At 41.0% G+C, this 14,146-nt stretch overlaps 1 protein-coding gene across 1 annotated transcript in view; it reads left to right on the top strand.

Annotated features, from left to right (window-relative positions):
• Positions 1-604: 604 nt before the first annotated feature.
• Positions 605-14,146, top strand: part of TMCC3 (transmembrane and coiled-coil domain family 3) — a 44,634-nt gene continuing 31,092 nt past the window's right edge. Inside the window, exon 1 of the mRNA XM_009977669.2 lies at positions 605-682. Coding sequence (XP_009975971.1) covers positions 605-682 — 78 coding nt within the window. The remainder of the gene's footprint in view (positions 683-14,146) is intronic.

Raw genomic sequence — 14,146 nt, 5'->3', positions numbered from 1 at the left:
CCCTCCGAGAACTGGAGCTTTAGCGAAAAGCCTGAACCGAAGCAGCTGATGTCAGCAGGAGGAATGGGACTGTCACCCCTCCGCCCAGCCATTCCTCTGGGAAATCATCCTTGCCCCAGCTCCTGCTGCCCCCTTGCAAGCGCCGGCCTTCAAAATTAAAAAAAAAAATAAAATATATATATATATATATAAATAAAAGCGATTTATAGCCCACTCCCTGGCTAAAGCTCGCTCCTACCCTCTTCTCCCCTCGGGCGTCCTCCCTTTTTGGAAGGAAGGAAGGGAGGGAGGGGAAACACCCCATCCTCGATCCCCTTCACGACCGCGCAGCCGACGGCCCCTTCGCCCGATGAGGCGGGAACCGGAGCGCTGAGGGGTTAATCCGGGTGTGCCGGCTGAGGAGAAGCGGAGCGGGCTGCCGCCGCCGTACGGGAGGGCCGGGCACGCCCCTCCGGGCGTGCCCGGCCCTCCCGTACGGCGGCGGCAGCCGTGAGAGCCCCCTCAGTGCCGCGGCCGTGGGCCGGTGGTGGACGGGACCCCTTGCCCGCGGGCGGGCTTTTGGCGGGCACCGCTGAGGAGAAGGAGGCGGCGGCGGCGGGGCAACATGCCGGGCAGCGACACGGCGCTGGCCGTGGACAGGACGTACTCGGACCCGGAGCGGCACCGGCGCCGCAAGACGCGGGTAAGGGGCGTGAGGACACGGGGTGTTGGGGCTGCTCTCGGGTGTAGCCCGCTAGTCTGCAGCGTGTTCTCCAAGAGGTCTCCGCGTTTGCTAGGTTGTCGGTCTGAAGGGGAGGGTTTTTCATCTGTGCTTCTTTCATATTCCTGCCGTAAATAGTCGTTGGTATGGGAAAATGAAATGAAACTGGTGTTGACATAGCAGAAACCGATGTTCAAGATATACCCACAGAAGAAACTGGTTGGAGGCGAGAGGAATAGAGGACTTACTCACCAAAGTCAACAGCGCTGATGACTTAATGAAGTGATTCTGTGTCTAGATCGCACTGGTGAATACTTGGGTTTGTTTCACAAGTTTTGTTTAATAAACTGTGGATCAGGTGATTGTACCTAGTAGCAGAGAATGATGACGGCTTCCTTCCTCAAGTTGCTTACAAGAGGGCTGTGGCAGGGATGGAGATCGACAGAAAAAGAGTGTGCTAGGGTTGGAGTAAGAATATACTGTATATCCATGATGTATGGTTTTATGGGACACTTTTTCTTACGGTCTGCTGGCAAGTTCATCTTTCTTTATCTTATTGTTTTGATGTTTTGTTCATATGATGTATGGTAAACATACATAAACAGTGCTCCTGATCCTTTTGTGTATTTAGTAGCCTTTGTGGTGAATGTTATGCTGATGAAGGCAGTTGGCTCTCTAGTTTATGCACAGATTTCGAATTCTTACCTAAATGCTCAGATCAAACAGGTGTGAAACAAACAGCTCTTTCTTCCCATGCCTGCAGAAAGAAGCAAAGAAGATTACTCCAGCTGACTGGAGATATCAACAGAAATTATGTCTTCTGTGCCAAGATGAGGTCCTGCACATGTCAATAAAAGAGCTTTACAGTTTAAAGTGTAGGGATTAGCTATTTGTGAAGGAAGACTGTTTTTTGGGGGGAGGGTTCTTGTGGTTTTTTTTTTTTTTAATTTTGTTTTGGTTTGTCTTTTTCCTGTACTGCACATTAGCCATTCTTTCCATCCCTCCAGCCCATTAATTGGTAGTGCTGGAAAGGAGACAGCGTACTTCAGATTGTTGCTGTATAATGAAATGTTTTAGAATTAGGTAACCCTATACGCAGTACCTTTACTACTGGAATCTGCAATGCTCTTCATACCGTAAGCTGGGTCCGTATGCTGGTCATAATCCAGTTAAAAAAAAATATATGTATTTCCTTTGTTTTTCTCTTTGCAAGTTGAACTAGGTAGTTTTCCTTCATTGTTCTTGCTGTAAGAGTACTACGCTACCTAGCTTATTACGGCCATGGAAGAAAGTTGCATACCTTCAAGGATAATTTTTGTGAAGTTTTAGAGTTAAACCTGAAGCTTCTGCTCTATAGTCTAGCTGATCAGCTTAAAAGCATAAAGTATCATGGCTAGCATTCAGTGTTGCATATTGTGCTTGTGTATTGAAAAATTTAAAAACCTTCATGCTTAAGACCATTTTATGAAAGCTTTTCTCTGATTGTGGGTTTCTTTTCATCAGGATCAGCCTCTCCATCTCTTCCTGCAACCATGAGAACTGGAAATATAATACTGTAACAAGTTTGTAGAGTTGTACGTAATTGCATTGCTCCAGGGTTTGGGCATTACAAGTTTTGTCAGATATCACAGAACTTGTAATACAATTGATAGAGGTGGTAGCAGCAGGTTGTATGTTCCAGATGATGGCAAGAGCTTGCATTAAGTCCATTTTTGCTTATTCTGGACAAATAGGAATTTTTCCTGAGTAAATTGCCTGGATAATTTCAACATTCCTCTTACTGCTTTAACCAGGGAGATGGAAATGGTCAGGCACTGGAGCAGCAACAACTGATCATGTTATGTAGGAAAGAAGCAAGAAAGCAGACTGCTATTTTTCTTTTACAGACTGAATAGAAAGCGTCAGAGCAGCTGGAGCTAAAGCTGCCATTTCCAAACATTCATGGAGAAAAGCAATATGGAGCACCAACACAGCAATAGAGAGCTGATGGGGGAACGCTTGGGGAACCCAAACAAACCAGGCAGACTTTCTTGTGTGAAGAAGGTCTTGGAGTTGATTTTGGCAGCAGGATAGGGACAGTGTATATAGTAAGTAGAGTGAGATACATTTAATAAAGCCTGGGGGAAAGAGAGGTGTCAAATTAGTGGTTGGATCTCACAGTCTGTGTAACCTAGGCTACTGAGCCTGGTTTTTGGGTAGGCAGGTTTTGAAGGACTTCTCCGGCCCTATAGGCTACTGCCTGTGTCTTCCAAGCTCATCTAGGGATTTTTCTTACAAGAAAGTGAAGCTGCCTTTTCTTACAAGAAAGCAAACAGGCAAGAGGTCTGTTCCAAAATTGCAGCTGTATATGTGATAGGAAGGCATCACCAAATTCAGTTTGCAGAATTGCTAGAAGAACTTACTGTGAATAAAGCCTTCTGAGTCTGTAAATGGTAGAATCTGTGAGGAAAGGGATTTTAAAATTCCTGCTGCAGCTAAAAAGCTCTTTCAGTGTAAGGCAACAGGTCTCTTCATTACCTTCTTGTTTGAGGCTATTTGAAGTGTAAGATAGTGTGGGCTCTGCTAACAACTCTCCCGTGAACATGTCAGATTTTGTGTAAAGTTCCCAGTGCCTGAAAGAGGGAAAACACTTTAATGAAGAACAGCTGAATCATTCTTAACATGGGGGGAGTCATTGCTGACTAAGGAGGCCAAGTATTTTGAGGGAGAGGCTGGATCCCTGTTCTCTTCCTTGGACAAGTCACAAGAGACCCAAGCTATGCCGCGCATGGCACCACGGAGCAGGGCATAAAATTGCTATTGCTTATAGTGTAATAGTATCAGTGCCTTTCAGTTTTGGTGTTATTTGGTGGGTATAGATTTACAGTCGTGTGGTTACCTTGGTTCTGGTAAATCATACATCCCCAGCTTTAAGAAGGGTACCCTTCAAGGAGACTTCTCCTGCCTCTCTTTGTCGACGATATCCGGTCACTATAATCTGGATTACTTCAATTTGCTTGGCTGGCACAGGTGGAATCCATGTGGACAATACAGCTGTGCAAAATGTTTCAGTTCACCTCTGCTAATGCCAGTTGCTGCAGCTTCACTGTGCTTCGCATCCACTGCTAGTTGATTCCTGCATTGCTTCAAGAACTAATCCAAATCTTTCAAAATCAGGACCTAAGACATGAAGTAGGATAAGATTTGGGAACCAGGGTTACATTTTAGCTGTCATGCACCAAATAATGTTCTTGCTGGAATGTAGCTTGTAGAACAGCTAAAGGCTGTCGTGATGCTTTCTTAAGGGACTTGTTTTTGCAGTGAGTACTCTGGGAGATGAGAGGTGCTCATATTCCAGCTACGCTGTGCTGCTTAGGCAGTAAGTCCATGCAGAGGTCTATGCAATTGCAAGAGTAATATTCCTGATGCTCAAACTAGCTTGGCTATGCTAATTTATGCCTCATTGTGTTGGCTTTTGCTTCTAGAGCATTGTGTCAGGACTGCCTTTCCAAGACTCGATTAGAACGCTCTCGAAGTTGTCTGATTTAGACCTCAGAAACCTGTGTACAGAGTTTTTTTGCTGCTGATCAGGGCATTGCTCTTCACTCTTGATCTCTTACGCCCTTAGAGTACACATTTCTTCCCTGTTTCATCAGGATTACAAATGTATACTTATTACTTACTAGAAAAATCCTTTTCTAGTTCAACTAAAACATGTGAGTTCCTTTACTTCATCTCATCAGAAGTCTAGGCAGTGGTAAGTCCTGCTTTTAACAAGGGCCAGATGCTTTGGAGAGATGCAGGACATCCTAATTATGTAAATTCTTGCACATTGGAGCCTATTCAGAACATTCTTTTATTAGTAGTAGACTTCTATTTGAAATTTTAAGAATTCTTCCTTTATTTAAAAACAAAAAAACCTTACCTGGAACAAATGTGGTTTATTTATTAACCAATAGATAATCTTAATTTCAATTGTCTTGTGCTTTCAGCCTTAGTGAGACTAGGAATAGAATCAGTGTTTTGTGGATGAACTGATTCTTATGTGATCTCACACACACACACACACAAAGTCTTATGTTAAACAAAGAATACAGACATCCACTTGCTTTCTAGTGATGAAAAAACGTTCTGTGGAATGTCTCTTCTCATTTTCCGTGTCTCTCTTATGATACCTCCCATTCATCTTGTCTGTAAGTGAGGCAGTCTTTTAAATAATCTCTCCTCATATGGAAGTCTTTCTAAGTCTCTAATCACTTTCATCATCTGTCCTTGGATTCCCTTTATTTCTTAAAACCTTCAGTACGTTTAGAGGAAATAATATGAAGGGACCTAGAAGGATTAAAAATGTAAAAAAACCCACACCCACCACCCCCTGAAAAAAACAAAAACAACCAAACAACAACAAACCTCAAAGAAAAACAAAACAAAACAAACAAAACCCCATCCCACTCACGGTATTAGGAGAAAGGGAGATTTAATCTCCTGGTATTCCTTTCCGTGTAAAGATTGCTGTAGAAGAAATGCTTGTTCTGGGCTTTTGTAACTTGTAACCAAACCTCCAGATACATTGTGCTCAAAGAATTTATGCACACTTTTCCCACAGCTCCCCTATGTTTTGACACAAGATGAAGATAATTTGAGGAGGCAGAATATTCTTAAGACCTCCAAGCACTGCTTTGAAATCCACAGTGTATCTAGAAATATGTGAAACCTGTCAAAGAGTAGGCTGCATGAGGCAGGATTATTGGGAATAAGAGAGGGAAGCCACAATTGTAGTGTGAATCCAAAAAGACAGATTAGCTGGTTAGAACTAAAGAAAAACCTGGTTTGTTCATGTAAAACAGTGATCATGTTTTACTGTTTGGAAAACTGTAACTTTTTTATTTTTTGCTATTACCAGAAAGTAATGTTAGGAAGTTTACAAAGCTGGTATCTTTTTTTATATATATATATTGTGAGTTTTGGGATTAAATATATCTAAAAGCTAAAGGTCAATGTTAGGTGTGATTTGTTGTTGTCGAACAAAAAAAAGGGAAACTGTTGTTGTACAACTTTATATAGTACTTCTGTGCTCCCTGATCCTGCAAGGTGAACCTCTTTGGCGGAGTCGTAAGCCATAAAGGTTGTATTTTCATCCAATCCATCTTCTCCCTTCCAGCCCAAGAAGACAGTTTTAAACAGTAAGTAAAAGTAGAGATGCATGTGCTTTTCAAGATTTAAGCTGATTTTTAGGTTTGGAAGTTTTATACTTAGACCTTTCGTGGTTCTTGCTCTCCAGCTGGAAAATTCATGCCTCTGAAGATTGTACAGTGTCTCCTTTCCTTTGCTGTGCTTTGATTCATCCTTATTGCAGTGGATGGTATTGCTTGCAGGACTGGGGCATCTGTTATCAGCTTTTTCAGTGTCAGGTATATTTAAAAAAATGGTCACTGGAGGAAAATCACCGACCTTCTGGTTTGCTTTCTTGTTGAAGGACATGTAATTGTCCTTCTGTCAGGTTGCCAATGGTGATGTAGGGGGATGCCAACAGCTCTAGATCCCTAGCTTGCTTATTGTCGTCATCTCCATAGATAAGGCTTTAACTGGGCACCACCTGGTACAGCGTCTGCAGAGAGGCTGAGCCTTGGAGGTTTCTGGATTTGATGTCTAGCATTGTCTGGGCTAAAAAGATTGCTCCTGGCTGTTGTGCACTTTTAGTTGTTTTGGCACCACTAGAAAGCGTGTGGCTTTCATCTTTACTCCCACAGTGAGCGTGGGTTTGGGAAAGACCTGTGTGGGAGGTGAGTTTCTATGTAGTGTTGGGGAATGGCAGAGTGTAATTCTTGCTTTTCATTTATGTATCCAGATAGAGAAACTTTGCTAAAGAGTGTTTGCACCACTGCTATCGAGAGTTGCAAATATCTTTACTCTTGAAAGTTTTCTGCTCTTCCCTTAGTCTGAAAGGAGAGCAGAGGATTAATACGCAAAGCCAAAAATAAACCTGCTGTTCTAAAGCCTTGACATATGGGACCTGGTATGCAACTGGGATGGCTTGTAGCTATGCAGCTAACCTTTTTCAGACACTCAGCAAGTGAGAACTTCTCTAAGGCAGTTTTTTATACCGTCGTTCATGATCTGAGTTTTAATTTAGGGACAAGCATGAGAGTGGACGGATGTCTACTGGCTGAGGTGTAAAGAATATCTACGAGTTGGAAGCTGCGATGCTATTATTGTAGAAAGCTAAAATGAGGCACTTTTTTTTTTTTTTTCAAAAAAAGCTTAACAATATTGCAAGCTGGCCTGCTTCGTTATTGTTCTGTTTAGGTGTTGCAACTGGATAAAATTCCAGAGGGCAGAAGTTAGGAAACCACTGCTACTAATATTTTCTTAGTTATCTCTGTATTGGACACAGACTATGGTGTACTTTAATGGACCTTTGATATAAAGTATTTGGCATCAATTCTAAATACTTCTCAGTTAACCTTTACTGTAGTAGGCACCTTTTCCTTGGTTTACCTATTTGTGTACAGTTTAGTAACAGTTACCTTCCTTTGTAAACTTCTGTTTCAGTAGCTCTGGATGAAGAAGTTGTGTGAGGAGGCAAAGAATTAGCACTGTGCTATTGAGTTAAAATAAAAATGTGATCGAAGTAGTGCTGAATCCATTGGAAACTTTTGATTGATATCAATGGCCTATGGAACCAATCCAAAATGAATGAGAACAGCCTTATGGAAAATTCTCTACATATTAAGTGTTCTTTACATGATAGTAGATGCTACTTCCAGTTTGTATTATAGTCTCATCTAGCTTAAACCGGGATAGTGTAGGTGGGTTTTCATCTTCTGTTTTTGTTTTGTAAATAAATGCTCTTGTAGTGGGTTTAGCTAAAAATGTATGGAAACCTGTTTAGTTTCCTGGCAAAGGTTGTGACAGAAAGAGCAGCCAGTGTGTGTATATATATCTCTAAGGATTGCAGCAGTTAAACACTCTGATTATCTCTGTCATGTGGTTTTTGTTAAAGTTGATAAGACTACCTTTTTCAAAAAGGCTACTCATGTTTACAAGATACTACACCATTGGCTTCTCAAGCATTAAATAAGATTATTTATTTTTCTTCTATTGACTTGCTAATCCTGTGTTTAAAGCAAGGCTCTTCAGCTGAAGACGAAGCCTTATGATGGAAGCTGGTGTTTTAAAGACAGGGAAGATTGCAGTGCTCTGGAGTCAGTTTATATGTGCAGGAGGTGTTGATTTATAAGGTGAGACAAAGAGTTGGGCAGAGCTGGTGGAAGTGCAAGTCCTTTGTTCTTAAGAAAAACCTGATATTGTCTATCACCACCAAAAGGCAAGTAACACAGCTTACATGTGAGGAGTCAATGCTTTGGGGTCTGTAGGTTATTAGTTTTTTAAGTCTAAGTAAATTTCTAAGTGGGCTTTCAGTGCTACACTGCAAGAATTACTGTGACAGGAAGAGAAGCCTTTTAAGCTGAAGTAACAAGTTTCTCTGGTTTTACAGCATTCACTCCTTTTATTCCAGGTTATTCCAGTACATGTAATACAGAAATTACAATTAAGCTAGTGCTCATTGTTCAAATGCAAAAATATATAAATATGCAGAAAATGTGCTGCTTTATACCAGCATGTCTGTACAGGTGAGTGACGCCCAAAGATTAAACTGGCAGACCAATTAGAACGTTTTTCAAGCTCAAGGCAGTATAGCTTAATAGCATGCTGTACTGTAAGAGTGCTAAGGACTTCTGAAGATTCGCTGCTTTGCCCTCACTTCCTAGGAGAGAAATTTAAATAAACAGGAGGTGAGAGTTTGTTGGACTCTAGTGGTCATTGTCTGTATTTTGGATTACAGTAGACAAGAAGCTTTGGTTGAAGGCTGCAGACAGCTGCAAGGTAAGGTGGAAGCTTTGGAACCGAGTAGGATCAAACCCAGTACTAGTCTCAAAGAGACATTTAGTGTTAGAAAAACTAAATGAACAGATCTTGAGCAAGAGTTGCCTAGATCGGGTGTGAGGAACCCTTCTTAAGAAGGGCCAGAGATGACTTTTGACTGCGCACTCATTTGCAGCTTCTCTTCCAGTCTGCAGCATTGCAGTTTGCCACCTTCACCCTGCCAGCTTTCCCAAAGCTGCTCAGAGCTATCTTGTATCAAGTTCATTAACATGGAGCTCCTTCACCCCCACTGTGGTCATATTGTGCTTACAGATTCTGCACCCTTCCTAGTGCCAAGCTTCCTCACTCACTCCCTGTCCCAGGGTTGAGGGTCAGGGGAAGATCTCAGCAGCTTTTGGGCATGGTCAGGGCAATGGTAAAGATAATAGGGACACGTGATGTAAAGAGGAATAGAGGTGGGACTTCACATGCTCTGCCCAGAATGGAGTCACTCTTTCTGTCTGTCTGTTTCACTTTTTTTTTTTTTTTTGAGAAGTATCTAAATCTTGTAGATGCTGTGAGACACAGAATCACATCTGCAGTAAATTTTGAACGTACTGGTCTGGAGCCTTTGAATTCATACTTTAATATTTGTGCTGTATGTGAATGCTGAATTATCAGTGTCAACAGTGTCATACCAGTGTTAATATATTATAATTATTATTATAAAATAATAAATTATCATTATCCTGTCTAAGTCTAGAAGAAACACGAGTTCAAATCTGAAAATTATAGCAACCAGAAAATGAAAGGAGAAATGCTTCTTGGTCTTAGGGGCAGGGCACACATTAAAAAAGCACAGGAAGAAAAGACAATAAAATATTGTTAGCATGAGAGTGACTAATACAATAAAAATGTTAAGCAAGAAATGTACATTGCTCCTGTGATACATCTTTTTGTTAAGGCATTTTGTTGAAGGGAAACTTTTTTAAATGTCATCTTCTGGAACCCTTTCTTCTCATACCTGCCTCAATTCTACTGCTTACCAATAATGTTCTGATACATTGGGTTATGAAGAGGATGCATCCTGTATCACATACCTTTGGATTCTCTTTGGTCTGGTAAAATAAACTGGACTGCACTTCTTGAATTATATATCTGGCTTGCTTTTTTTTGTTTGTTTGTACTTAAACCATTGAGAAGAATCTGTGATGCATTGAAGCAAGTGTGAAATAATGGATTTGGCTAGAATCAGGCTAAAAATTTATGCCAGAGATTAAATGTTAGCTTCTTGTTTCCCTCCTTGACTCCACACAGATGACCTGAAAATGAAATGAAATACTTCATTACTTGGTATCACTCCAGTTACTGATCCATATGCATAATATGGGGGGTGTGGCTCTTACTATGTTAGGAATCTTTGTTTTACTAGAAATTTTGGCAGGAGTAACACAACTCTGTCATGATTGTTCCTGATACTTGTTGCAGATCAACAAAGTATCTCTTCACATCATCAGGTTTCTGATCTATTTCTTTCCCCTTCCCTCTTATGTCCAGAGAAAGTGGTTATCTTTGTTCATTCCCCCTCCTTCTGTGTCTTAAGGAAAAAATCTGGTTACATCTTGTCATGTGTAACCAGTCCTTTTTGGAGAAAATTACACAATTTCAGTTTCAATAAACAAGAGAAGGTTGACAGCCTGCTCCTAAGGTAAGAGTTAAAGGGATATTCTTAGGAGTCTTTTTAAAGCCAGGTGGTAAATAGCAGTGGACTGATTCAGTAGCTGCCAGGCTCCTGCTGTGCTAAAATGTGTCCAGAAGGCTGATGGTGAGTTTGTCATACTCTTCAGTTGTTGTCCTGCTCAGCTTTTTGTGAAGGTCTCTATAGTAGAACCCTTTCTTCACACATGAATTCGTTCAATGGGTGACACTCAGGCCCTTCTCATATACAGCATCACCACAAGCAGGTGCTGCTGGCCCTGGTGAGGGCCTGTGGTCTGTTCAAGAATTATGCTCCTTCTGTCCTGAGCAAGTGGACTGGATTTTGTACGCCTTTGTACCACAGACACGGGAAGCCTAGAGGGTGAAAGCATTTCTTAACAAGACCTGAGGAAGATTTAAGAAGAGAAGAGTGAAGGCAATGAGATCTTTGACAATCAGTTGAGAGCTTCTCCTGTTGGCCGGTAGATATGTGAAGAAATTCTGAGGCTGTCCATGTTGACCCTTGCATGTTTTGATCCCATAAACCGTATGGATGTGGTCTTAAGTAATTTGTCTTGGGAAGTGCCAAGGAGCATTACTGTCTGTAAGAGATAGATGCTTGCTGCTCCTGGTAAAGGTGTGCCATTATAAGGGCATTCCATTGTGTCTTTCCAATGTTAGCTCCTGTGATGTTCTCTCTCTAGTGCACAGAGAGATCCTATTGAGCAAATCTTCAATTTCTGATATTTATGAAACTGGCTTCCTATGGATTTCTACATGAAGGACATCATTATGTCTTGCAATGTATATTTAATGTAGAAAAAAGATGCACTTATCTTTTCTGTGCGTTTTTGTTTGTTTGTTTTGATTTGTGTGGGGGTTTTCTGTTTGTTTGTTTGTTTGTTTTCCTCCAAGGAACTCTTTCTCTCCTTTTACTAAGGAACTGGAAAGTCTTGGATTACAGGTAGATATTCAGGAGAGTGATTAAGACATGAACTGACAAAGCTTGATCTGAAAGTGATCAAGTGGAATCTCTAGTGACACTCATAAAACTTGATGTCAAGCTTTTGTTTGTGATTTGTTGATGCCAGAAGCTCTGATATTCTTTTAGGTTTGGGAAGCTGGGCTTTGAGGGCAGTAGCTTATATATTTTTCTTTCACAAAGTGTTTTGACCTATGTTGCCACTTTTCATGCATGCTTTAGGTGGATTTTCTCAGGTACTAGTGAGTATGTACATTACACTGTAGCATATATGCAGACTGCTCTTTAATTTGAAGTAGTACTCTTGCAATGAAGATACACCCACTTGTGGTGTTTTGGAACAAATAACCAAGCCCTTGTTTCAGTTATTCTTGTTTGGACTTGAGAGAGTCAACTGGAATAATCTTTGTGTGCTCTGCGCCACTACGCAGTGTGGCAGTTAATGTCAGACAAGGTTGAAGTTCAGTGATTTCCTTGAAAAGTGTCTTTGACTTGAAATGAAATCTAGAGTAGTGATGACGATGTTAGCCTAAGGCTCTGGTGACACAGATTCCGGCTACTGTGGCAGCTCTCAGCTCTTGTGTAATGATGGGAGTCATTTAACCTCTCTGAAGAGAATAAGATTTTTCCCGATGTGCATAGGGGAGGGGATAAACACTGTGAAGGATACATGTTTCAGAATCATTAGCCATCTGGGTGGACTTAAAAAAAACCAACAACCACCTGACTTTTTTGTGGAGTTCCAAAAACATGCAATGAATGCACATTCCTGCTTTCCACATCAGGCAGATTTTAAGACTATCTGCTGTAGGTGCTTCTTCCCCCAAAACCGTGTAAGTCTTACGTACCTTTTTGAAATTGGGCATCTGCTCTTGTGGCAGTTGTGTAGGGCACCCTCTGCCACTGAGAGGGGTACAGCTCTTGCAAGTGATCTGTCTGATCTTCATTCATTTGGTAGAAGCTTAAACTACATCACCTACAGGTGAGCATCTGAAGCTGGGTGAGACTCAATCCACTCTAAATAGCTGTGTAGCAGTGGATACTGCAGGCACTGAAGAAAAGATGCAAGTTTCACCATTTCCTTTGCATTTTAGAACTAGATGTACGTACTGAGTATCTAGACATCTGTGCCAAATCAACTTTACTCTTGAGTGGGACTTAAAGTTCCTTTTATTAGACAGACAAAGTAAAAGGCTTTCTGGCTTTCCCTCTTGCACTATGCATTATTAGTATTACTGAATCTTCATTTCACTTATGCATAACTGTACTGGTTTCCTAAAACTTTTTTTTTTTTTAAATCTCCATCTTTTGCCAGCTTTGCCATTATGCATAGAAACCATTGGTCTCTGGTTGCTCAGAAATTTGGCAGTACAGGATGTTACCTTTCCTTTCCCCTCTTCTTTCTGTTTTGGCTCAATTATGATTATTATAGAGTGCACCTACTGTGAGTATTGTACAGAAATGCATTATTTGTCTCTGTAGTTAAGCCAGAATTAAATTATGGAAGAGTTGTTTGATTTTTTGTTTGTTTGTTTGTTTTTTTAATAAAGGAAGAAAGATGAAAAAATACCAGTGTATGACTTGGAAAGGAGGAGAGTAATCCTAAGTTTTCGTTATCATTACTGTGAGAAAGATTCCTTCTGTGAATCTGTAGGGCTCTTTTTACTTCTGGTAGCAGCATGCACTTCTGATAATGTTAAGTTTGGCAGTGTTTTGCAATTTGTTAGTGGTGCGTTGAATTGGAATTAGACTGGTACTGACTTCCATGTGTTGTCTTGTGGGACACTTGAGGCTGTGGGCAGGTGAGACCACTACCAGGGCATTTCCCATCAGCTGTGTCCTGCTCTTGGGTATATCAGCAGCAGCACTGGGTAATTGCAGTGGTGCAGGATTAGGCCTTCTGCAGGTTCTCTTTGTAATAATTTTATTAATGAAACAGGCATTTATGAACTTATAGCATATCAGTAAGTAGTCAGAAAGATACAAGTTTTTAGTGATAGAATTTTTTTCAGCACACTTTTCTATCCTTTTAAGGAGTTCACCTTGGCCTAGCCTAACCTACAGCAAAAGATGTAATGATAGGATGTATTAGACAGTTCCTTGTGTGTCTGTCAGACCAGTATACCTTAACCTTTTTGGCAGGTTCTGCCAGTTAAAATGAATCCTACCTAAGAGAGCTGGAATCCAGTTTTAGTTCTAAGACTAGGATGTAAAGTTGTATAATGTTTGAGTATGTGCAGTGAGTCTTCACATCGTGTCAAGCAGCGCTGTGTGGTAAGTTTTCAATGTCACTCTTACATGTTGTTTATATAAGACTACGTTGTGCCCAGTCACTGGTGAGTATTAGTGCTGTCATGTTTGTTTTGTAAAGTAGATGTGGCTGAAAAAGGAACCTGTATAGCACGGTGGCAGGGTGTGAAGGGCAAAGAAGGCTGAAGTTTGAGGTGGAAAGACTGTCTTGGAGCGCTGCTGTTCTGTTAAAGCATGTGTGGAATTTATACTCAATGGCTCTGACGGAGGTCCAAACTAGAGGGTGCCTGAGAAAATGTGTGACTTAACTTGCATAAATCCTGGCGTTCCAGAGACAGATGATACTGTATCCTAATTCCTTTGAAACTTTTAGTCTTTATGATGATCCTCTAATTTCCTCTATTCCAGTCTTCAGAGTAAGAATGCATTAGTTCCCCTTGTAATTTCTTCTTCAGCATGATCTGTCAATGAATGCCCAAAACTGTAATGTCTTCTTTTCAGAATGCATCCCTTAATCTTCAGTATGTAATTGCTTTTGCTATTCCTGAATGGACATTTTGAAGAGAATGATGGAAAGAAGGGAGATGAGGGAAAGAGGAAATTTCTTCCCTCTATCTACAGGCTCAAATTGGTGTCTGAGTTAAGGAAATTTGGATCTGATGCTCCTCACT

This window comes from Tauraco erythrolophus, chromosome 4 (assembly GCF_009769465.1).
Source record: "Tauraco erythrolophus isolate bTauEry1 chromosome 4, bTauEry1.pri, whole genome shotgun sequence".
NCBI lineage: Eukaryota > Metazoa > Chordata > Aves > Musophagiformes > Musophagidae > Tauraco > Tauraco erythrolophus.
This window is presented reverse-complemented; position numbering and strand designations above follow the sequence as displayed.